Source organism: Asterias rubens, chromosome 15, assembly GCF_902459465.1.
Source record: "Asterias rubens chromosome 15, eAstRub1.3, whole genome shotgun sequence".
Classification (NCBI taxonomy): Eukaryota; Metazoa; Echinodermata; class Asteroidea; order Forcipulatida; family Asteriidae; genus Asterias; species Asterias rubens.
The window spans coordinates 6,891,775-6,917,177 of record NC_047076.1 but is presented as its reverse complement, the minus strand read 5'-3'; the positions used below and the strand labels follow the sequence as shown (position 1 = coordinate 6,917,177).

Genomic DNA, 25,403 nt, shown 5'->3' with positions numbered 1-25,403 from the left:
TCTTCCACGCCAATATCAGAAGTGTAAACAAAAATTTTGAAGATCTCACTTTTACTCTAGATGAAATACAACATAAGTTCCACATTATCGGTCTTACTGAAACATGGCTCAAAAGCACCCCGCATTCTATGTTATCCATTCCTGGATGTAAATGTGAGCACAAAAATAGACCTATGCAAAATGGCGGTGGTGTCATGTTGTATGTAAAAGACTCATTGCAATACACCATTCGGCCTGACATTAATAGTGCTTCAGGATGTTTTGAATCCATTTTTTTTAGAAATCGGTACAAATACAAAGAAAACTATCATCATAGGTTTAATTTACAGACCTCCCGGTCTTGCTGTTTCTAACTTTTCCGAAGAAATGGATGAAATTCTTAACAAACTAACGACTGAAAACAAAATCTGCTACATTTTAGGGGATCTCAATATAAACTTACTTAAGAGTGATTCCCATAACCCACCCCTCGCGAGTTTTTGGATATCTTATATTCACACTCCTTTCGCCCCACTGTAGACAAACCAACAAGAATAACGTGCAATTCAGCTACTCTTATTGACAACATTTTCACCAACAGCGTAGACTCTCATCAGGCAGAAATTATTACTTCAGGTCTTAGTGATCATTTGCCAATTGTATTGTTCGGTCCAAGTTTTGTTAAAGTTAAAAACTCAAATATGTTTTATTGGAAACGGGATACCAGAAATCGTAATGTCTCCTTCATGAAACGTGAAATGGACACAATCCAATGGGATGAATTTGTTAATACTGAAGATGTAAATGAATAATACTCCCGGTTTGTTGCGAAATTAAATGAAGTGTTTGATAGATATGTTCCATATAAACGATTCAAATGTAATAAATCAGTGTGCAATCCCTGGATGACCAAGGGTCTGTTGAAATCAATCAGACGAAAACACAAGTTGTATAAATGCTATCTCCGAAACCCAAATGAATCTAACAAAAGAAAGTATGATAAATACAGAAACAAGTTAACAACTGTAATTAGAGAAGCGAAAAAGATTTATTTCACTGCTTCCTTTGATAAGGAAAAAGGAAATATTAAACAAACATGGAAAATGATCAATAATGTCTTGAACAAAAGAAGTAAAAAGCTGCCCGGTTCGGATTCATTCCTTGTCAATGGTCTGACCGTAGACGACCCAAGACACATTGCTGAGCATTTTAAAGATTTCTTTACTAATATTGGTCGTAACCTAGCATCAAAGATTCCGGATTCAAGACTAAACCCCACTGATTTTATCGAAGGTGATTATCCTAATTCTCCCTTTATTACCCCTATAACTAAAAGTGAACTTCTGAAATGTATTGTTGGTTTATCGTCTAACAAAAGTCCTGGCCATGATAAATTAGACAGCTATCTTATTAAAAAGACTGGCACCATTATTGCTGGGCCGTTGCTGAAAATATTTAACCTATCGCTGGAGTCAGAAACTGTGCCACATGATTTTAAGAAGGCTAAGGTTATTCCTTTGTATAAAAAAATGGTGACCCTAAATTAATATGCAACTACCGCCCTATTTCTATATTACCATGTCTCTCCAAATTGCTTGAGCGCTTGGTTGCTAATCGTCTTAATACCTTTATAACTAAGTATAATATTCTGCTTAACTCCCAGTATGGTTTCCGTGCTAACTTCTCAACCCAAACGGCACTTATAGACCTTGTTGACAAAATCAGTTCGTCTATTGATAAATGTAACCACACTATAGGATTGTTCTTGGACCTTTCAAAGGCATTCGACACTATTGATCATGTTATCTTACTTTCAAAGCTTGAGAGGTATGGAATTAGGGGAAAGGCCTTGGACTGGTTCAAAAGCTATCTCTCTGATAGGAAACAATTCGTTCATTGGAAAGATTATGACTCTACATCTAGAACTATTAAATTAGGCGTACCTCAAGGCTCAATTCTAGGTCCAATACTCTTTCTCTTATATATAAACGATATCTGTAATTCTTCGAAATTGTTATCCTTTATTCTTTTTGCTGATGACACCAATGTTTTCTTTAGTCAACAAAGGAGGCAGTCAGGCCTCAACCTTCAGCTTCAGAGGGGCAAGGCCACTTGGCCTCAAAAGCTCTCAAAAAGAAAGGGGCACCAAGGCCAACTGAAAGGGCACCAAGGCCATTTTCAAACCTTTATTTGTTGATGATTATGTTAATATACTTTCCACTGATTTCAAGATGGTGGTCAACTTTCCAACCCATATTTATTTCATTGTCGCTGAAATTGAATAAAAGTTTAAAAATATTTGTTTCTGAATTATTTACAGTTTTTTTGCAGCGCTCGAATTGCAAACGATTACCCCAGTAATTAACTTACCCCCTAACCCTTATTCATCGACTTAATTAAACTCCCTTTCTGGTCATCTGAAAACAAATCGTTGCTCCAGAACAAAGAATTGTTGAAAAAATCATACAGAAAAATATATTAAGAAAAATAATTCCCTGCGTGCTAATCTGAAGAAAAAAGATCAATTAGTCTCTGGCTCACCACTACCCCAACTCTGCGAGACAAACGAGCCCAACCCACCCCATGCCAACAACCCCCATCATACACCAACAACCCGGAGGCTCAGCTAAATCCACTGATTTGGAAACATATTTATTTCTTTTTTTCCCTTCTTTTTTTCTATAAATATGATTAAGAAAATTTAAAACAAACCCTCAACCCCTTAGCACAAAATAATTGGCCTAGCATTTAGCTAAACTTGTAAGTTGTATTTTGCATGCCGGCGTTTATGCCATGCTAGACTGCGCTAAATAATTACTATAAAAAAGTAAACAAACGCACCTAATTAAAAAATGCTTCTAAAGTTGGCACTTTGCTACCACTCTAGCCCTTACGCCTTCCTGCTTATTTTTGCATCTTTTGTGGGGATGGCATGCTGATTAATCAATAATGAACTTGATGGAGTATGATGATTGCCAAATTAGGGCTCTGCCGTTTGACGGCAGATCAGTGGTGGGTCACAAACATTAATCCAGTACAAGCCTTGGACACCAGCGAAATAGCTAGGGGAAAAACATAGACTGTATCCAGCCCCCGGCCGCGCGCCTCCCCCGCCCCATCTGCTACAAATACAGATCTCAATGGACAAAATCAGTGCGAAAATGGGTAATTTAATGTACGGACTTGTAGCGAGTTTATACATTGGAGTAGTCTGGTGCTGCGTTTTTAGTAGTAAACAGCTCAACTACGTTTGATATGGTTACCATGCCACATTCTCGACACATTTTTTAGTGCACAGAAGCAGCATTGTGAAACTAGTGTGCGGGATTGTACGTTCCGAATTTTACCTCCATATAAATTAAATGGGTCACAATGTTAACATTGAATTTTTTCGAATAAATAATGTTATGGAATCAATGGAAAAGGGCACGACAGCCAAGTGGCCGTAAGGTACGTGATTTTTAAAAGGGCTTCACGGCAATCGGCTGTAGAGTATTATTAAGTAATTTCATCTTAATGGGTTCTTGTGTGGTTTTCTCTTATTGCCAGTTAAGTTTTGTTCCATAAATGTTAAAGAGAATTCTGGGGATGGATAACTTTTTCAGCTACACTTGAAGAGGTTTATTTCAACTTTATCTGAAATTTTTACTGCTCCCCGTTTTCATTATTTTCCTTAGTTATCTCACAGAAAACATATTTGTACGTCTACACTGTACAGACGTAAGGTCTTTAACAACTGTAAAGACCAACACGTACAACTTTAAATGAAGCTGGAGAGCTGTAGAATTCATATAACAGCCACAGTCCATAGCTGCTGAGTTAAAACAAACTTTTATTGTGTTACTTTAGTTTGGTAATTAATTTGCTAGACTCGGAGCTGTAATTTTACAATGAGGCCCCCCCCCCCCCCCCACAACCTTATTAATCTTACTTGTGCTGGAACCTACGGCTCGATGCCCAATGCCATAAAAAAAATTTTTTTAAGATGAATAACAAATTATACATACTAAAAACTGAAAAAAGGAATATAATGCCACAATAGAATACGGGCGTTTTTTTTGTAGGGAAGTCATTCCATATTGCAAATGCATGATAAACTTTCACCATTCTATTTATAAAAAAAAATTGTTTTAATAGTGCTGTCCAACATGAGCGATCAAACTAGAGTTCTACTTTGGGCCATACCACGAACCTGCTCCTCAATACTTCTCAAGAGCTTGAGCAACATTCCCGATTCTCAGATGATCTTTGAACTCTATAGTTCTGCAAACTTTTATGGCCCAGATCGTAGAGAACAGACCACGCACCCAGACAGAATCACACATCCTGAACCCACATATGAAGGCATTGAGCTGGATGGCAATGGGTTATTGAAAGGACCAGGGTCAGGGTTCAAGAGTTCAATATGCTCCTTTGAGTGGGTCAAGCAACAACTTGAGGCGGATTACCAGAGTAAAAAGGTCATCATTGCTAAGGAACTGGCTCATTTTTTTAATCGGAGGTACAAACTCATTCCGACGGGCTATCAACACGTGTTCTTGATCAGAAATCCTTATAAGGTTTTCCCATCCTGGAAGAAGTTGCTAATAGAGTTTTCGGAACTAAGCGGCAGAAAGTTTGAACTTGGGGATCCTGTACTTGATCAATTCCCAGAAGTCACAAAACCTGGAGTGGCTTACAAGGAAATCACCAATCTGTGGCTTCACATCAAGGAAAACAACTTGGATACAGATCCCATCATCATAGACTCTGATGATCTGCTTCAAAATCCCAAAGAGATACTGTCAGCTGTTTTTTCAAGGGTAGGAATACCTTACAGCGACTCTCTTCTCTCCTGGGAAGCTGGAGTAAGTGTCGTAGATCAATGGATGGTAAGCGGCACACATAAGAAAAAGATTGAACACACAGAAACCTTCAAGAATTTCAGAAACACCACAGGTTTCAAAAAGCCAGTTCATGAAAGTGAACTTCCTGATTTGGCAACCTTTCCTCCTGATGTACAGCGCTGTATTGAAAACAGTATGCCTTACTACTTGAAACTGTTTGATCAGCGGCTCAAGTGTTAAGCCATACAAAGCATCATCACTTCAAGAGACAGCTTCACTTAAAGACACTGGACACTATCGGTAATTGGTTAAAGACCAGTCTTCTAACTGTAACAAACCTGTGAAAATTGGAGCTCAATAGACCTTTCTTTTGCAACGTCACAGCCAGAGTTTTTGCCAACCCAGATTGGAAAACTATGGAAAGCCGTAAGTGCAAATCAAGAAAAGATCGCTATTTTTGGTAACAATGTAACCCAATTTTTTGATTTTGTTTAAAATAAAACAACTAATTATAAGAGATATTTTGTTTAATTGAAAATTTGCAGAAAGTGTTGAATTTTGTTAAAACATCTGTTAATACGATTGAATGTTTGTTTATCAACAAAAGAAAGGTCTATTGGTCGTCGAAGTTGCGAGATAATAATGAAAGAAGATGTGTGCTTTCAGATTTCAAGCTGAGGTCTCAAAATCAAATTCGTGGAAAATTACTTGTTTCTCAAAAACTATGTCACTTCAGGAGTCGTTTCTCACAATGTTTTGTACTATCAATCTCTCCCCATTACTCGTTATGGCAATAATTATTTTAGGTAATTACCGATAGTGTCCACTGCTGTCAAAAGTTCTACAACGATATTACAATAAAGAACCTGTAACCTTTTCAGCTTAACTTGTAAGAATAATGGTTAAAGGTCTCTAAAACAAACCTGTAGTTTAAAGATTTTATGAATGTATTACTTCTATCTAAGGTGGAGGGCACGTGTTTGAGACAAAAGCCCAAGTTTATACAGCTTTCAAGTTTAAACTGTCAAACATCTGACAAGGAACAATAAAGAGGTAGTGACTGAAGTGCTGTTTAACCTTTTCAGCTTAACTTGTAAGAATAATGGTTAAAGGTCTCTAAAACAAACCTGTAGTTTAAAGATTTTATGAATGTATTACTTCTATCTAAGGTGGAGGGCACGTGTTTGAGACAAAAGCCCAAGTTTATACAGCTTTCAAGTTTAAACTGTCAAACATCTGACAAGGAACAATAAAGAGGTAGTGACTGAAGTGCTGTTTAACCTTTTCAGCTTAACTTGTAAGAATAATGGTTAAAGGTCTCTAAAACAAACCTGTAGTTTAAAGATTTTATGAATGTATTACTTCTATCTAAGGTGGAGGGCACATGTTTGAGATATAAGCCTAAGTTTATACAGCTTTCAAGTTTAAACTGTCAAACATCTGACAAGGAACAATAAAGAGGTAGTGACTGAAGTGCTGTTTAACCTTTTCAGCTTAACTTGTAAGAATAATGGTTAAAGGTCTCTAAAACAAACCTGTAGTTTAAAGATTTTATGAATGTATTACTTCTATCTAAGGTGGAGGGCACGTGTTTGAGACAAAAGCCCAAGTTTATACAGCTTTCAAGTTTAAACTGTCAAACATCTGACAAGGAACAATAAAGAGGTAGTGACTGAAGTGCTGTTTACAGTTTTCTTACTAATTTGGACTTTAAATTTATTCTACACCTAATCCTACATGTTTTTGAAAACGCTCAATGTTCAGAAACTCTGTAAAATAGCTAGTATTGGCTAAAAGAGGATACTAAGCTCCCTCAGACAGTTAAGTTTGTTCTTCAAAATCTGTTAAAGGGTCCATGTACTTTTTTTTTGTCCAACACACAACACAATGTTCACATATTTACTACACAGTTTGAAGATTATGATAATAGAAAGCTTCCCTTGAAATGTTATTTACTAAGGTGCTGTAGTTTTTGAGAAATGAGTAAAACAAATAATTTTCGTCTCAGTTTTAGCATGTAAAAAATGTATTAACCAGTCAGGCTATGATTACAATAATAATAATTGTGGCTTGTTATATAGCGCACATGTCCGTCACCCAGTGACGCTCCTGGCGCTGTGGTTATGGTTTAATACCATAACTGGTTAATGGGATTTTACATCCAAAAATAATTTTTGTCTCACATAGAGGGAAATTATTTACTCACTTTTTTACGGGTATCTACAATGTCTATTTGGCCATAAAAATTTAATAGTTGAAATATTGAGATCATCCTTTATTGGCTGTTTAAGTAGTGAAATAATAACACCCTAAAGACAAATAAGATACATCTTCTCTTGACATAGACAGTTCTTGTTCTTGTTCAAATAAAAAACAATGAAATGTAAGTTAAGCTCTTTACAGGCCTTTTTTTAATGTCATGTTGGTTCTGGTCTTTTAAAACAATTCTGGTCAGTTAACATATTGAGTAAAAAGCCCTATGGCCTTGTGGATTTTCCCACCAAACTCATGCTGCCACCATCTTAGTCATGTTCCCTGTCTCCAACAACATTAATGAAATACTAATATCGATTGTACAAGAAGGAACCAGACTAATTCTCCTTCCAGCCTCAGTTTGGATACGAATGGGAGGGAATAAAAATGGCCGCAACATGATAAAGATCTTTTGGCAGTGAAAACAAGTTTAACTGTAGTACAGCTACCATGATATTTTGGCAATTCAGAACACATAAAAAAACTAAATAATTTCCTTTTTTTTTTTTACTGCAAAGATGAACCAAGCACGTGATCTAATAAACACTGTTTGATTGTGCTGGTATACCATGCGACAAATTTAACAGTTTTGGTGTAGTTTCTGATGTCTCTGCAAACTAAATTACTCTTAGAATCTGTACGCCTCAATAGTACACAGACATATTTTCTGTGAGGAAGTAAAGAAAGAAGTCATCTCGAGTTGCAGATACCTGAGCTAGACTTTCTTCATTCTTCACACTGACACTAGGGATTTATTGGGTGTAGAAAGAAGTGTTTCAGGTATGTGAACATGCTTTTGATCCTTTTCTTTGTATAAACTTTCTTGTTTCGGTTACTTTGCCTCTCCAGCGCCTCGGATTAGTTTTCTAGATACATGTAGATGGCCCTATAAAAATGCTTATTATCATTATTATTATTATTATTATTAAAGGCAGTGGACACTATTGGTAATTACTCAAAATAATTATTAGCATAAAACCTTACTTGGTAACGAGTAATGGGGAGAGGATGATAATATAAAACATTGTGAGAAACGGCTCCCTCTGAAGTGACGTAGTTTTAAAGAAAGAAGTACACATGTAATTTTCCACGAGTTTGATTTCGAGACCTCAGATTTAGAACTTGAAAGCACACAATTTCGTGTGACAAGGGTGTTTTTTTCTGTTGTCTCGGAACTTCGACGACCAATCAGGCTCAAATTTTCACAGGTTGGTTATTTTATGCATATGTTGAGATACATCAAGTGAGAAAACCGGTCTTTGACAATTACCAATAGTGTCCACTGCCTTTAAACATGCTTCAGTAGTTTTTTATTAATTGATTCTTTGGCTTCAAACATCAAAAATCAGCACAAATGCTACAACAAAGCAACATTGATGACTGCTTTTAACCTACACAGGGTTCATGAATAACCTCAATTGAGGCTTTTCTTTAAATTAGATTCTCGTTCATGTTTACTTTAAAATATTTTCTAGTTCCGAATTTTAAAAGTCAAGGTTGGTGTTGGTTATGATCAAAAAGGTTTCAGTTTGTTTCAAGTTAGAACAAAAGCTAACTATGAAGTTCATACCGGTAACAACACTTCACATCATATTAATTTTAATATGGGTTAAAATGCAAGCCCAAAAAATACCCACCCCCCTTCCACTTATCTCAACTGATTTTTGTAAACACAAATTCTAGGCAATGATTTCAGTTATGAAAGAAAATTTAAAACAAACCGAGCCGCTCTCGTTTTCTTTCGCTAACAGCTTTGTCCGACATGAGTGATCAAACTCGAGTTCTACTTTGGACCGTACCACGGACCTGCTCCACAATACTTCTCAAGAGCTTGAGCAACATCCCTGAGTCTCAGATGATTTGTGAAATATTTTCTAGTGCAATCATGTTTGGCCCTGACAGAGCCATACCAACATATATTCCTACTGAGCCCATCTATGAAGGCATTGAGCTAGATGGCAACGGCTTATTGAAATTACCAGGGTCAGGGTTCATGAGTTCAATCTGCTCCTTTGAGTGGGTCAAGCGACAACTTGAGGCAGACTACCAGGGTAAAAAGGTCATCATTGCTAAAGAGTTTGCCAATAATGTAAATGGGAGATATGACGCCATTCCAAAGGGCTATCGACACGTATTCTTGATCAGAAATCCTTATAAGGTCTTCCCATCCTGGAAGAAAATGTTACTAGAATTCTTTGGCAGAAAGCTCACACCTGAGGACCATATATTCGATCGGTTACCCAAGGAGCTCAGCCACCCTGAAGATGCTTACAAGGAAGTGACTGAACTGTTGCAACACATCAAGGAAAGCAACTTGGATACAGATCCAATCATCATAGACTCTGATGATCTGCTTCAAAATCCCAAAGAGCTACTGTCAGCTGTTTGTTCAAGGGTAGGAATACCTTACAGCGACTCTCTTCTCTCCTGGGAAGCTGGGTTGAGTATTATAAATCAATGGCTGATGAGCAGTGGTATTAAGGTGAATACTGAAAAGTCAGACACCACAAAGAATTTCAGAAATACCACATGTTTCGAAAAGCCAGTTCATGAAAGTGAAATTCCTGATTTGGCAAACTTTCCTCCTGATGTGCAGCGCTGTATTGAAAACAGTATGCCTTATTACTTGAAACTGTTTGAACAACGGCTCAAGTGTTAAGCCACACAAAGCGTCATTGCTTTAAGAGCCATAGGACCCTTTCAGTAAACACTATTGTCCAAGGCCCACACTTCCTGTATCACAACTTCTACATCGAATAACAAACCTGTGAAAATTTAGGCTCAATCGGTCATCTGAGTCTGAAGAATATAATGGGAAAACCCACTCGTGTATCCGCGCGTTTCACCGTGTCATGACATGTGTTTAAAATAAATCCGTAATTCTCGCTAACGAGAATTGATATTGTTTTACTGTTTTCTCAAAAAGTAAAGCATTTCATGGAATAATATTTCAAGGGAAGCCTTTCACCACTACCTTCTGTAAACCCTGTAAGTTATTTGTAAATCTGTGAACTTTTTTTCTTTTTTTCTTTCTGTACCGAAAGGGTCCAATGGCTTTAAGTTCTGGAAAGATATTACTATATAAAAGAACCAGCCGTCGATTTCACCACACTCTCCCTAAATTAGGATTAATCTCAGAACTAAGGATGAGTTCAGTTCCGTATTCGAAGGCATTAGGATGCATCGAACCGAACTTAAGTCAGGACGAGTTACTCGTCTTAACTTGAGATAGGATTAATCGTAGCGTTTTGTGAAATCGGCTGCAGTTAACCTTTTCAGCTTAACTTGTAAGCATGATGCTTAAAGGTCTCTAAAGTATGATTTTATTACTTCTATCAAAGTGGAGAGGCACAGATTTGGGATAAAACCCCACACTCATACAGCTGCCAAGTATAAACAAAAAATTGATTATTTGTTTTCAGACATAAAGAACTAGTAACTTCTGCTGTTTACGTTCTTATTAATTTCATTTTAAAATTTTGTTCCAAAAATGTTTAAGAAACAATTGGCTTTGAAGAGGTTTATTTCAAACTTTCTCTAAAATTAAAATTACAGAATTTAGAGGTTATTTTTTATTTAGTTAAAACTTTTTCTCATTCATGCTTATTTAGTTTTAATCAAAATCAAGTTATTGGTTGCATAAGATTTGCTTACTTTGTTACTGTCATTTTCTACAGTAGTTTGTTCGTCCGTCCGTCCGTCTGTCTGTCTGTCTGTCTGTCTGTCTGTCTGTCTGTCTCGCCTAAGTTGTATTGTCCTAAGCACGTTCATTTAGATTATGTATTTTGTTATGTAAAGGCAAGCCGCTACAAGCTACCTGGCTTACTTTGGGCCTTGCCTCAACGCGCTTTCCTCTAATAGGAGCCTTTCCAACACTAGGTGGCAGCAGACATACCGGGTAAATTTCCATTGTTTACGTAGTTCTGAACATGCGCATAATTCTGAGAACAATGGATTTACCCGGTAAGTCTGCTGCCCTCTATCGTCCCAGAAAGTCTCCCATTGATTCTTTTGTTGTATTTTATTTATACATGTATGCATTAAAATACAATGTAGTTCTGTATTATTTGTGGAAATAAATGTGAATTTAATTGAATTGAAAAGAAAAGGTACAGCGATGGTGATGATAACAAATGATTCAGTGTGTTCTATTTTAAAGAACGAGGGCTGATTACGAAGTTCAAACCAATTCCAACACTACACAGTACATTATTGTAGTAAAACATTACAAGGAATTAGTAACACACTGGCTGCGTTTGATTAGCTTCCCCCGGTCGACCCCAGTGTGCTCATCTGGGTGAGCCACAGACATGAGCTAATCGAATGCCAACTTCCCCAGCATTCACACCAATGCCTCTCCAGTCAGCCTTTTCTAATACTTTCATAGCGATAAAAAAACTACTTATTGTGTGCATCTATCAGGGCTGAAACTTGGGGGATAACTCTACAAGACTGCGTGGCTTGTAGCTCTAACCTTTTACTGGACCAGAGAATTTGTTACAAGAGCAGAATCAAAATGCAAAGAACACTATCTACACAGATTCACATTTGAGCTGTTTTCAGAACAATCACCGAGAGAAGATTCATCTCATTTGTCTTATGGGTAATACCAATATTATTTTAATTTGATTGAGTATTGAAGAAATACTCAATCAAATTAAAATAATATTTGTATGTATCAGTTTTAATAAAAAATGCAGTTAAGGTGTTATTGTTTGAAGACACTGGACACTATTGGTAATTGTCAAAGATCAGTCTTCTCACTTGGTGTATCTCAACATATGCATAAAATAACAAACCTGTGAAAATTTTAGCTCAATCGGTCATCGAAGTTGCGAGATAATCATGAAAGAAAAAAACACCCTTGTCACACGAAGTTGTGTGCTTTCAGATGCTTGATTTCGAGACCTCAAGTTCTAAATCTGAGGTCTCAAAATCAAATTCGTGGAAAATTACTTCTCTCTCGGAAACTACATTACTTCAGAGGGAGCCGTTTCTCACAATGTCTTATACTACCAACATCTCCCCATTACCTGTGACCAAGTAAGGTTTAGTGCTAATAATTATTTTAAGTAATTACCATTGGTGTCCACCGCCTTAAAAAAAAAAATACAAGACCACCAGGCTTGTACAGTCATAAGTTTACTGGCTCGACGCTAAAAATCGCTGGCCTGCGGACTAGTGTTAATTTTGAGCTCTGATTCACGAAATGATCATAAAATAATTGCTCTCACAGCAAAACTGCAATGTTAAATTATTGTACAAGCCCATGTCGATACAAAAGTACTCGTTCTTAAATGAAAAAAATACTTCATGCACACAAAGTCACTGTTTAAGGGGTGAAAATGTGTGTCAAACTTACAGAAAGTATCTCGCTGAATTACATACAAAATGGTGGCCATTGAGAAAGGTTTTTTGTTGTGACATTGTGCACCTCAGACAGCCCCAAGTGACCCGCTCCATGAGCAGGGTTCTTGAGGCTGGCTAGGGAGAGCCCCTAGAATGGCGTCAAATCTGTTTAAAGCACCGGGGGGACACTTCGGTCGACCCAGGGAAGCTAATCTTACGCACCCAATGCCATCATTGTTGTCTTTACTTATTGGATTTGTTTTTAATATCTTTGATCGCTTTACTTTAATGCACTGCTTGTAAATATTTAGACTGTAAAGCTCTTTTGAAAACGTTTTGGTAAATTAAATGGGAACAACAAATATGTTGTAATGTCATTATTTGCTGTTTCTTTTGTATATCATTTTAAAAAGTTTGTCCTGAAGATGAGAATTCTTGATTTAGAAGACTGTAAACTATTCCTCCTGGTATTTTCATAGAATACTGATTTTAATAGGCAAAAAATGTTAAACTATTAAAAGGTAATTTCTACCTGGCTTGCATGGATGATGCTTGTCCAAACAAAATAAAAAGACATGTTTAATCATAAAATTAAGGATAAAATCCAAGTATGGCTGCTGGTTTACAGAAGTCAATGGTCTGTTACAAAGCGTCTGTCATTATGTGTTTTTGTTTTCATCTCGATCTGCAAAACTGCCCAGTGAATCATACGCAGGTGGAATGGAACTTTACATAACCAAGAAAAAAAATGAATCAGCCATAGCAAACTGTTAATCAACCAAAAAGATAACCAGTATAAAAAGAAACCACAGTAATAAATCATCTGCTCAAGTTAATTAAAAGCAAGTTTATATAAGTAATGATTAAAAGGTTCTTTAATGCGGATAAATTTCAAACAAATCAATCAAAAAACAAAAACTGCATGTTTTACCAAGAACACTAATGTTTCTTTTGATGACCGCTCTTGATCAATAAACCCCATTTACCAGGAGCTCCAAAATAATGCAAAAGCAAATTAACAAAATCCATACAAATTGCACTAAATTTGAGCAGACGATTTGTACTTTAACAAATCAATAAATCAACATCTTTGTCTAAAAAGGCAATCGTACCAGGAGATTCTACATTCCAGTAATGAGGGTCATCAGATATACTTTTTTTATTTATATATTCCAGAAAAAAAGATTTCAACCAAGACTCATGTTTACATACATCTCCCAAATAATGTCCATAAATCTTCTTTCCTAAATAGTAGATTAATGATTTGTTCTAGCTAGTTTTAATTTATCCTTTTCTTTGATATGCGCTTTTTGATCATGTTTTGGAAAAGCCCAATATAAATACCTTTTATTATTTTATTATTAGACATCCAATGCCAATGGTAATTTATTGTTTTCCTATACTAAAGCCCTTTTCACACGAGCGCTGATATAACCAAAGTCCTTGGTTACGGGCGCCAACTGTCCAACTAGGATAGCTTTCACACGAATGGGTTTTGCTAGTTTCTATCTTGGATGCGAAAAATCCCAAAACATGTTGGTTAAAAAGCTCTCATGTGAAATGGGCTTATGCTATAAATAGTAACTGGCCTTTATCATACTAGGTAAACAAAATTGCTTTATTGTTTGGTTCCCAGTATGCATCATCTGTGAATGGTCTAGCTACAAAGCAGGTAACTGACTACTAGTGCTAGTGTAGTGGCTATAGTTCTACAATGAGGAAGTTGCTATGTTTAGGGGGTGTGAGCACCGCTGAACTAACCGAGTTACAGAGCAGAAGGTTGTGCCGCCCATACAAGTGTGTGAGTTTTATGGATTGTGGTTACATCAAGTCCCTTCTAAACACACGTAAGGTAACATTTTAAAAAGTTTCTATTTTTTTCTTTCTTCTCATCTAAAAAGAAGTAGCCCACCCGGGCAAGAGAGATAGAACAGAAGTGGTTTTCAATAGCCAGCAGAAAATTCGACCAGACATTGAACACTCGATGGATAGCATTAAAGGCAGTGGACACTATCGGTAATTACTCAAAATACTTATTAACATAAAACCTTACTTGGTGACGAGTAATGGGGAGAGGTTGATGGTAGAAAACATTATGAGAAACGGCTCCCTCTGAAGTGCCATAGTTTTTGAGAAAGAAGTATTTTTCCACAAATTTGATTTCGAGACCTCAGATTTAGAACTTGAGGTCTCGAAATCAACCATATAAACGCACGCAACTTCGTGTGACAAGGGTGGTTTTTTCTTTCATTAATATCTTGCAACTTCGATGACCGATTGAGCTCAAATTTTCACAGGTTTGTTATTTTATGCATATGTTGAGATACACCAACTGTGAAGGCTAGTCTTTGACAATTACCAATAGTGTCCACTGCCTTTAAGGTCAAGCACTTGTTTAGGAAATAGTGGGGGATCAAATGTGAGTTTGCTTTTAAAGAACCATTGACTCCTCTTTATAACAGCAACGATCCCTGGGGTGCCCTCTGGCTACTGCTCATGGTCATTCATTGTGGCCCTCCCCACAAGCCAGATGGAAACTGCTTTGTAAGCTTTTTGTAAGCCGTTGATCACTTACCTAACGTCACTTTTTACAAACAGTGACAAATTTATTTTCTATGGTCATGCAGTTTCTGAAAGGTCAGTCGGAATACAGCAAAAAAATCTATCTATTGTTCAGGCTATTACTGAAGGCAAAAAAAAAACCACAACCAGGAAACAATATTTAATATGATGAATATATCATATCTTTATGAAATGCTAAGTTTGGATTCAGTCCAATATAGGATTTATAAATTAACCCTATATGTAGGCTTTTCAAAGACCAACTCGATCGATCCAAGGCAAAGTGTTCCTTTAATCTTTTGTTTAAAAAGGCCTTCTCTGCAATCTGGAGCGATATTATTATGTCAAACACTGTATCTCCATTTCTTTTAGAATTTGACATTAAAAAATTTAAGAAAATCACATCCCTGCACTAAGGTTGCTGAGGAAAGTAACGACTTCTGGCACCTTTCATTTCAGCCTAAAATGTCTCAAAGCACGACCATCTGAATGGTTATTTCAACCCATTCATCCAATGGATTAAAATGGAATAAATGGTAGCAATCTCCCTTAACAGTGGTCCGCTGGCCAAATGCCAGTTAAAACACTGAAGGACCAGTCAGAATGCTGTCCAACTAGTCATCCTGGCTAGCTTATTGCTGAAGTCCCAAACCACTTCACATTAGTTCAATTACAAATCCCATGCTAATGACAACGTTGGAAGAAAACCTATAAAAAATGGACCGTGAAAGAGCTTGAGGACTATAGTGAAATGTCATGCTACATTAACTAGTCCTGCTGGCTAGCTTATTGCTGAAGTCCCAAACCACTTCACATTAGTTCAATTACAAATCCCATGCTAATGACAACGTTGGAAGAAAACCTATAAAAAATGGACCGTGAAAGACCTTGAGGACTATAGTGAAATGTCACGCTAAGTGGTCCTGCTGGCTCGTCACTAATAAACGTTAAGGGCAAACTCCGAATGGCAGTAAATACATGTATATTGTGCTTATTTTAGGTTCAATGATGTGTGGTGAAGCAGCAAACAATCAGGCCAGGATAATCCTGTGGGCCTCGCCAAGAACATGCTCCTCGGTCCTCCTCAAAAGCCTGAGCAACATTCCAGACTCCAAGATGATCTTTGAGTTATTCACAGTAGCCTACTTCTTTGGGCCAGAATGCCTCAGCAAAAATGTCTCGCCTGAGCCCTTCGAGGGTAGTGATGAGCTTGACGAGGATGGGCTACTTAAAGGTCAGGGGTCGGGGTTCAAGAGCTCCATTGCAACATTTGAGTGGGTCAAGAGGCAACTTGAAGCGGGCTACCCAGGGAATAGGGTGGTCATTTCCAAGGAGTTAGTCCCTTGGCTGAAGCAGGACAGTTCTTTTCAGAACTGAGAAGTCTCCCGAACCTCCGATTATCTACTCCACGGCAGTAGAATAAAGCAAGACAGTTCCCTAAGAACAACTCTACCTGGCAAGTAGATACACACATGGTGTTACCGCAAACCAAATATACATTGATAGTAGAAAGCTTCCCTGAAAATATTACGTTCTGAGGTGCTGTAGTTTTGGGGAAATGAGTAAAACAATGTCATGAAAATAATTTTCGTCTCATGAGACGAAAATTATGAGCATGTAAAAACGTATTTTCATGACATTATTTTACTCATTTCTCAAAAACTACAGCACCTCAGTAAGTAATATTTGAAGGGAAGCTTTCCACTATCATTATCTTTAAACCCTGTAAGTTTTATGTAAATCTGTGGACATTTTGAAAAAGTACCTGAATCCTTTAACCCATTCTTCAGTGCACCACTAAGTCATGTAAGTGTATACGCCGACTGGCGGTAGTGGGACCTAGGCCGTAGTTATTAAGGAAAAATTACTCATCGCAAGAAATGATGGAATAATTCCAACGCAAGTATAGCACGTAAACATCTTTCCAATCCAGGTTGATGGTAGTGAATGGTCAGACATTGTGCAGGTTTAAGAACTGTTTATTAGTACATAAAGGCACTGGACACATTTGGTAATTGCTCAAAATATACATTAGCATAACAAATTACTTGGTATGAGAAACAGAGAGGTGTTGATAGTATAAAACATTGAGAGAAACAGCTCCCCTCTGAAGTAACGTAGTTTTGAAAAAGAGGTAAATTTTTCACCAAAATTTTTGAATCTGAAAAAGACCTCGGCCCTAAAACCTTTCTCAGGCATATGAAAGCACAAAGATTTGGGCAACAAGGGTGTTTTTTCATTCATTGTTTTCTTGAAACTTCAACGATAAATTGAGCACAAATTTTCAGAGATTTGTTATTTCATGCATATGCTTGAATGCACCAAGTGAAAATACTGGTCTTTGACAATTACCAAAGGTGTCCAGTGCCTTTAATACCAGTAACTAGGATGGTGAATAAAAGTCTGGAAACAAGAACTGAAAAAAGAGACTCACGTGTACAGATTTGTAGGCGCGTTGTATAGCGTAAACTCAACGAAGATCGCCCTCGTCTGATCATCAATCCAAGAATGGTTCTCTAGAAATCGCAGCTGTGAAGCTGCTTCTTGCCTAATGAAATAGAAAGTATCGGATATTATAAACAGCAAGGGAAACTGGTTGGGTAAATTTTAAATGATTTGGGTTGAACAAAGAAAACTCAACTAAAGGTGGGTATCGACTAGATAGCACAATTGGTAGAGCACCTGCATGTTAATCCGAACACCGAAAATAAAAACATCAATACTAGCATGAGAGAATTTTTTAACAGAGTAGTGGCAAAGTGTGGCCGAGCATTCAAGTGCACTGCACTCAAGCTCTGCTCTTTCTGATCAGCTGAAATTTGGTTTTCCTACCCTTTTTCTAGGAATTTAGTTATTTTATTGGCAGGCCATTACAAGGAATTAAGTCCCACAAGCCTCCCTTTGGTTGGGCCACCATGTCGCAAGAGGCCGTGCCCTGGCCAAGCGAAAAGAACACTGAACTCAAGCTCTGGTGTTTCTGATCATTAGAGTACCGGTCTTGACGCTTGTGTCTTTAAGCAAGACATTTAACCATTTATTACTTTTATTATTATAAACCACTCACCTGCTGTTATTCAGATCCACGTTATACCCATCTCCTTCATACGATCCAAACTTGCCCCATTTCTGATAACGCTTCAGTGTCTCCCGGCTGGAGTGGACCCATGACCCGTCCGGTCCGTACGGTTGTGTGGACTGGACATCAACATGGTAGCTGGACTTGCAGTCGTTGAAGATATACTGGGCTTGGACAGCAAGGGGACAGGACTGATGTCTGATGCGGACTTGGCGAAGGCTGGCCTTGCCCAAGAGGATGGTATCACCACTCATGATGGACTTCTGATGGAGTCGACAGAAAAAGGTAAAAGAAAAAAACACCATAATTATTAAATTAAAAAAAGTGGTCTACTATAGTAACAAATTATCTTGTTTCCTAAAAGCACTGGACACTACTGGTATTACTCAAAATAATTGTTAGCATAAAAACTTACTTGGTAACAAGCAATGGAGAGTTGTTGATAGTACAAAACATTGTGACAAACGGCTCCCTCTGAAGTAACGTAGTTTTAGCGAGAAAGAAGTAAGCACACAACTTCGTGTGACAAGGTATTTTTTTATTCCATTATTATCCCGCAACTTCGATGACCAATTGAGTTTAAATTTTCACAGGTTTGTTATGTTGAGATACACCAAGTGAAAAGACTGGTCTTTGACAATTACCAAAGGTGTTCAGTATCTTTAAAAGAAAGACGATCTGATGTAACTTATTCATTGCATAGAAATGATAAACTGCCTATCACACAAGACTTTGTACAGTGCTTTTCAGCTTCATTAAATTTCAGAACAAAGACACAATCATGTCATCAGCTGCGAAGTTCAAAAAGCCCAACCCCCCCCCCCCCAAAAAAAAACGTTTTAATTTTATACGAGGCACACTTACCTTCTCTTCAGTAACATGTTCTCCATTGTACCATGTTTCCCAATAGAGCGTGTCCAGAAAGTCTTCATTGAGCCACTGCCATAGATTATCCACAGTTGAGATATTTGTGAAAGGATGCGGCGTTCTGTAAAATAAGAAAAAATAAAACTGAAATAAGGAACAATAGCTTCTTGAAATTTTTACAGAAATGTGACAGGCTGTTGAGAACAAACTTGAACTGTGACAAAGCGTGAAAGCTTGCAAACATGAAAGCGTGCGTGCATGAAGCCTGCTTGCATACATTTATTTTTGCTTTCATGAATCTGATCTTAAATAAAGGGAAGGTACACATTTGGTAATTGTCAAAGACCAGTCTTCTCACTTGATGTATCCCATCATATGCGTAAAATAACAAGCCTGTGAAAATTTGGGCTCAATCGGTCATCGAAGTTGCGAGAAAATGATAAGAGAAAAAACACCCTTGTTAGACGAATTTGTGTGCTTTCAGATAGGAAAAAAAGACTTCTAGCTAGAAGTCTTTTATTATTTTAGTGTGAAATTACCTCTTTCTCAAAAACTACATTACTTCAGAGGGAATTGTTTCCCACGATGTGTTGTACTATCAACAGCTCTCCAATGCTCGTTACCAAGTGAGTTTTTAAGTTAATATTTGTTTTGAATAATTACCAACCATGTACCTTCCCTTTAATGGACAAATAACATTACTTAAATCTTTTTCAGCTCCCTAGGGAGTGTACATAGCTCTGAGCTGCCATGGGGCTCCAGTGGCTTTCTCATATACAGTATCAACCTCTACCCTCGCAGGTACCCATTTATACCCCTAGGTGAAGAAGAGCAATTAAAGTAAAGCATCTTGCTCAAGGATACACACGTCGCAACCGAGATTTGAACCCACACTCAGATGACTGAAACCACCAGAACTTGGTACATAAAGCATACAACACAGAATACATAAACATTTTCCACTAAGTTGACAGCCTGTGTACATTTAATGGTCCTTTTTTTAATGTCAAACCCATTTTTACTCTGTCTGTAATTTTAATGTTTTTACTATATTTAATGGTCCTTTTTTTAATGTCAAACCCATTTTTACTCTGTAATTTTAATGTTTTTACTATAAAATTTGTAAATTCAATGTAATTATTGCCCATGGCAACCAAATTGAATGATTTTTTAACAAACCATGAATAATAATAATAATAATAATAATACTTACTGCAAGAAGGTCTGTCTGATCCCTTGGTTAGCAGGATAATGGTAGGCAACCTGGCGTCCGTATGCCATCCACATGAGACAGGCAAACAATGTAGTGCACATTATCACATCCCTACAAACAAACAAAAACAAAAATCACAAGTGAATTCCCTGTGATGACAGATATTTTCATGGTGAATGTGCTACCAGTGTGTCCGATCGGATTTCTTCTGTTTGAGCAGGATACCAGGTGTTCTGCTTCTTCTAACCAATACGGTGGCACGGTTGGCTTGTGCGTAAAGCGCTTGAGTTGTGCGTTGGTTCTCTGCTGTGCCACAAGGGTTTTCCAGACTATCCGGTTTTCCTACCTCAGGAAAAAAACTCAAAATAATGGGTTGATGTGGCTAGCAGCTGAATGCCCCCTTGCATGCCTGCTTCTCGAACACGTTGTAGCCGCGTCCTTCGCAATTCAGCTCTAGCTGCGAGTAAGGACGATTAGCCCCCCAAATTATTATAATACAATTTTTGGGGTTGAACAAAGAATTGACTAGAGTGGGATTCGAACCAACGACTTCCGGGATTCGAACCAGCGACCTCCGGATTAACGATTTGTTCAACCCAAAAAATAATTTCCAAATTTACCAAGTCAGTTTCCCTTGTTGTCTATATTGATGTTTGAAAGTCGCATCCCTTAAGGTGATCCCCTGGCTGCCGCTTCCCAGGTTGTATCGTAAGTTGGGTGTCATCCCTGGCTACACGGCAGTTAACGGTTGTATGGCTTCTGACTGGCAACCCCGAACAAAGATATTGACAAAATAGGGACACCACCAACATAGGGCTAGATAGTTCAGTTGGTAGAGCGCCGGCACGTTAATCCGGAGGTCGTTGGTTCAAATCCCACTCTATATTCAATTCTTTGTTCAACATCAAAAGTCAATACAATTTTTGCTGAGATGTTGGACAAAGAGCCATGCCAACAGTTTCTCAATCTCTTTTGAACTCTTTGCCGTGGTGCAATTTCCCTCCATCCTACAATCTAGACTGTTTTAAGAGAAATACTTATTCCCACCTTCAGCTCCCCTAGTTATATTCATCTTAAATCATTTCTTCTGAAGCCCCCTTACCAAGAGTGGCTGAAAATTAAGCCTTGCTCATGGCAAACTTGCACATTTATTTTAAATTTTGTGTTTAATTTAAGAATTCAGTCAACAACCAAATGGGGATACCGCAAACCAAATGTATACATTGAAGTCTCACACAATAATATTCCCATCCAAAACCTCCCTGGATTGGGAACAGCCATCGCAGTGCCCAAATGACTTACTTGAGGATTGCCCACATGTTCTTCTCTTTCAGCATCTTCTCCTTGGCCTTCTGCAGTTCTTTTTCCTGAGGGGGGCGAGCAAATCTCAAGTAGCGAGATCTCTGTCTGGCAGCGACAGCCTTTAAAAAAATATATATATATAAAAAAAAAACTTTATGGTTATCTCTTTCTATTGTCGATCCAAGGCAGTGTTACTTTTTTACAGAAAGTTTTTTTGAACAGTAAATGTGGCAGGAAATAATTGGCGGACTCTAAAAAAAATCACATCACAGGCATTATACTCAGGTTGGATTGCGAGTTTCTCTTTCGCTTCCAGGCAATCGTGGGGTCTAGTTGGTCATCATCTGCTCTAGATAGGCAAAGGTCCTGGTTTTGAATCACAACCGAGTAATATGCCTGTGACTTTTTTTAAGGAACTCAAGAAAAGACTGAGTATACAGAGCTTACCCACATCTTTATCCCCGTTCCAAATTTAACATCTACTAAATATTTAAGAGGTTTAAGTTTCTGACCTTAGCCAAGTCATTATCGTACATCTCCAGTCGTGCTCTCTCCAGGCTCTTCTTGTCAATCAGGTCAATGTTGTCGTCATAGTGATCAAAGATGCGAATGTTGTTTTTGTGTCTCACAGAGGTTGCAATGGTGAACATCAACATCTTGAAGAAAATGAAAGAAGGCGTTGGATGCAAAGATGGAAAGAAGAGGTATTAGTCCCAAATTCATAAAAGTTTAAAAAATAAAATTTGGGTACCAGACTTCTTTGCTGAGCAAAACAGACAACACAATCAAAGTAGCAGAGTACCAGCAATAACAACGTAAACTATATGGTAGTTTTGCTAGTAACAGGCTTTTGCTAAGCAAGACTTTTTTCTTTGTGCTTACCAGCTTAAAGTTGGGATCGAAGCACACCAGGGATTACTATGAATGGCACCCCTGAACAAATATATTGACTATTAAACATGGAGACCGCCAACATAGAGCGATGGCACGTTAATCGGGAGGTTGTTGGTACAAATCCAGCTCCACAAACAAAGAAACCCACATTATACTAACAAACTATTTTACTTCGGTAGTTGACTTACCACAGCTGGCTGGGTGACAAATATGCACTGAAGGAATGAGAAGTAGACAGACTGCATCCAGTACACAGACTTGACATTGCTGAACCTGGAGAACGGTACAATCATCTTTTAATTAGAAGCAATTTTGGCACAACTCTCTACTAGAGCTCCTTGTGTCTCGATCTTGCAAAAAATCAAATCTTTGATTAAAATCTTGCAAAAGGTTTTGTTGTGTCTCAGCATTTTAAACAAGATACAACCTTTTACGTAATGTCAAACCGGCGCGCAACGCAAGTGCTATTTTAGGATATACAACATTTTTGCACTTACACGCCAACACAAAGCTCGTGGACATACCACAACCCTTAGTTTCCTTTTCACTTCATGTTTAAAGGTAGTGGACACTATTGGTAAATGTAATTACTCAAAATAATTTTTACCATAAAACCTTTCTTGGTAACAAGTAATGGGGAGAGGTTGATGGTATAAAACATTGTAAGAAACGGCTCCCTCTGAAGTGCCATAGTTTTCGAGAAAGAAGTAATTTTCCACGAATTTGAATGCGAAACCTCAGATTTAGAACTTGAGGTCTCGAAATCAACCATCTAAACGCACACAACTTCGTATGACATGGGTGTTTTTTTCTTTCATTATTATCTCGCAAGTTCGATGACAGATTGAGCTCAAATTTTCACAGGTTTCAAATCTAAACAATACCGGACCCCATCATAAATGGAGACCAAGGCCAAGAACAGCTGTACACTCTGGGGCATTCTTAAAGGCAGTGAACACCTTTAGCTTATCTATTTTGTTATGTAAAGGCAAGTCGCTACAAGCTACCTGGCTTATTTTGGGCCTTGTTTTCCGCCAGTTTATTTATTTATTTTTCTATCATATATATATACCTGTGTATATTAAATAATGAATAGGGTAGATGGCCTTAGCTTTCGATCCAATCCGGACCTTCTTCAGAGGCATAAAACAAGTACAAACAAATACATATCCATTTATAGAAAAAGAGAGGGGGAAAGGGATTAAGGAAAGGATCCAGAAAGAAGCGGGAAAATAACAGCCAATCAAAGTTCCTATTTCAGAAACAATATTGGTGGCTATGAACCAATAGGAGTGAAGTGGCAAGGACAAAGGATGTTTAGAATGAAAGGAAGGGTTACTGGACCATAAAAGTGGTAAATGTATTGTTCGACAACAATGCAGGGAGACATGAAAGGGTAGGATTAGAGAGCAAGTTGCATCATGATGCAACTAACAATGGTCAATTAATAAGAATAGCAAGATCAAAGGTATGATGATTTTAAAAATAGGTATGAGGGACCTGTGGGAAAAAAAGGGGGGGGGAATTACATCAGATAGTTACAGTGATGAATTTATAAAAACAACTTTAAACTAGGTTAATTATACTTTATGTACAGAATATATACAACATATAAGTTCTTAGGCAGAAGTGAAGTGGAGGGTAATGAGAAGTTATTTAACACCAGTGTTTATGTTAAGTCCAAAGGGTTTGACTGTCTTGAGTTGGTGAATCTGTGTATATTAAAATAATATTGTGGAAATGTATATATACCTGTATGTATTAATATAATATTGTGGAAATAAATGTATATTGAATTGAATTGAATTGAATTGGTAATTACTCAAAATATTTATTAGCATAAAACCTTTCTTGGTGACGAGTAATGGGGAGAGGTTGATGGTCTTAAACATTGTGAGAAACGGCTCCCTCTGAAGTGGAGTAGTAAATGAGAAAGAAGTAATTTTCCCCGAATTTGATTTTAAGACCTCAGATTTAGAATCTGAGGTCTCGAAATCAAGCATCTGAAAGCACACAACTTTGTGTGACAAGGTGTTTTTTCTTTCATTATTATCTCGCAACTTCGACGACCAAATGAGCTCAAATTTTCACAGGTTTGTTACACCTAACATTTAGTCACACACATACATTAATAACACAGGTCGCACACCTAACATTTAGTCACACACATACATTAATAACACAGGTCGCACACCTAACATTTAGTCACACACATACATTAATAACACAGGCCGCACACCTAACATTTAGTCACACACATACATTAATAACACAGGTCGCACACCTAACATTTAGTAACACACATACATTAATAACACAGGTCGCACACCTAACATTTAGTCACACACATACATTAATAACACAGGTCGCACACCTAACATTTAGTCACACACATACATTAATAACACAGGTCGCACACCTAACATTTAGTCACACACATAATAACACAAATTTTTACTTGTGTGACCCTTTACTTTCCTGTATTTTCCCTGAATTTTGTGGAGTTTTTTATTACCTGTATCCGTAATAAATGGAGATCCAGGCAGAGAAGACAGAGATGAAGACACAGATCCCCCAGGCTAGCATCCCACACCAGTTAGGCAACCATATCTTAGGACTGGTCAACCTCTTATGGTCAGCCTGGTAGCATCCAGCCAGGTAGTTGGACTGCATGCTGTGGGTGTCCGGTGAGCTCACCCCGCTGTCGCTGACATCGGCGTGCTTGCCTCTACTGCTCAGGGATGCGTCTGAGGTACTGGTGAAGCTGAGGGAGTCGTAGCTTCGACTGACCTCACTAGCAGCGCGGCTGCTGCTCTTGCTCTGGTTGATGGAGCTCTGTGGGATAGATTAAAAGCAGTGGACACTATTGGTAATTACTCAAAATAATTCTTAGCATAAAAACTTACTTGGTAATGGAGAGCTGTTGATAGTATAAAACATTGTGAGAAACGGCTCCCTCTGAAGTAATGTAGTTTTTGAGAAAGAAGTAATTTTCCACGAATTTGATTTCGAGACTTCAGATTTAGAATTTGAGGTCTCGAAATCAAGCATCTAAAAGCACACAACTTTGTGTGACAAGGGT

General features: G+C 37.7%; 3 protein-coding genes across 5 annotated transcripts in view; 2 read left to right on the top strand and 1 right to left on the bottom strand.

Moving 5' to 3' along the window:
- The window catches only part of LOC117299811, a 150,895-nt gene that overhangs the window by 17,422 nt on the left and 108,070 nt on the right, over positions 1–25,403 (bottom strand). The window contains exons 45-52 of the mRNA XM_033783335.1: positions 24,837–25,156; positions 22,510–22,594; positions 21,940–22,083; positions 21,428–21,546; positions 20,126–20,236; positions 18,910–19,033; positions 18,034–18,308; positions 17,404–17,517 (exon numbers count right to left, since the gene is read on the bottom strand). Coding sequence (XP_033639226.1) covers positions 17,404–17,517; positions 18,034–18,308; positions 18,910–19,033; positions 20,126–20,236; positions 21,428–21,546; positions 21,940–22,083; positions 22,510–22,594; positions 24,837–25,156 — 1,292 coding nt within the window. The remainder of the gene's footprint in view (positions 1–17,403; positions 17,518–18,033; positions 18,309–18,909; positions 19,034–20,125; positions 20,237–21,427; positions 21,547–21,939; positions 22,084–22,509; positions 22,595–24,836; positions 25,157–25,403) is intronic.
- Positions 3,311–5,148, top strand: LOC117299812 (branched-chain-amino-acid aminotransferase-like protein 1). Its single transcript, XM_033783336.1, has 2 exons — positions 3,311–3,429; positions 4,117–5,148. Exon 2 carries the CDS (start codon positions 4,128–4,130, stop codon positions 5,043–5,045), a length of 918 nt encoding a protein of 305 aa, XP_033639227.1. The 5' UTR covers positions 3,311–3,429; positions 4,117–4,127; the 3' UTR covers positions 5,046–5,148.
- LOC117299813 (branched-chain-amino-acid aminotransferase-like protein 2) lies at positions 7,578–16,315 on the top strand. 3 transcript variants are annotated; one of them, XM_033783339.1, is made up of 4 exons: positions 7,578–7,838; positions 8,810–9,453; positions 14,044–14,254; positions 15,970–16,315. In XM_033783339.1, exons 2-3 carry the CDS (start codon positions 8,821–8,823, stop codon positions 14,092–14,094), a joined length of 684 nt encoding a protein of 227 aa, XP_033639230.1. In that variant the 5' UTR covers positions 7,578–7,838; positions 8,810–8,820; the 3' UTR covers positions 14,095–14,254; positions 15,970–16,315. The 3 variants fall into 3 exon arrangements, with proteins under 3 accessions (XP_033639230.1, XP_033639229.1, XP_033639228.1); XM_033783338.1 differs by having other exon boundaries at positions 14,044–14,259; XM_033783337.1 differs by lacking the exons at positions 14,044–14,254; positions 15,970–16,315 and having other exon boundaries at positions 8,810–9,817.

What these genes read in the sequence shown, in the direction of transcription:
- LOC117299812 (XM_033783336.1), top strand. Translation starts at nt 4,128, where the DNA reads ATGAGCGATCAAACTAGAGTTCTACTTTGGGCCATACCACGAACCTGC.
- LOC117299813 (XM_033783337.1), top strand. Translation starts at nt 8,821, where the DNA reads ATGAGTGATCAAACTCGAGTTCTACTTTGGACCGTACCACGGACCTGC.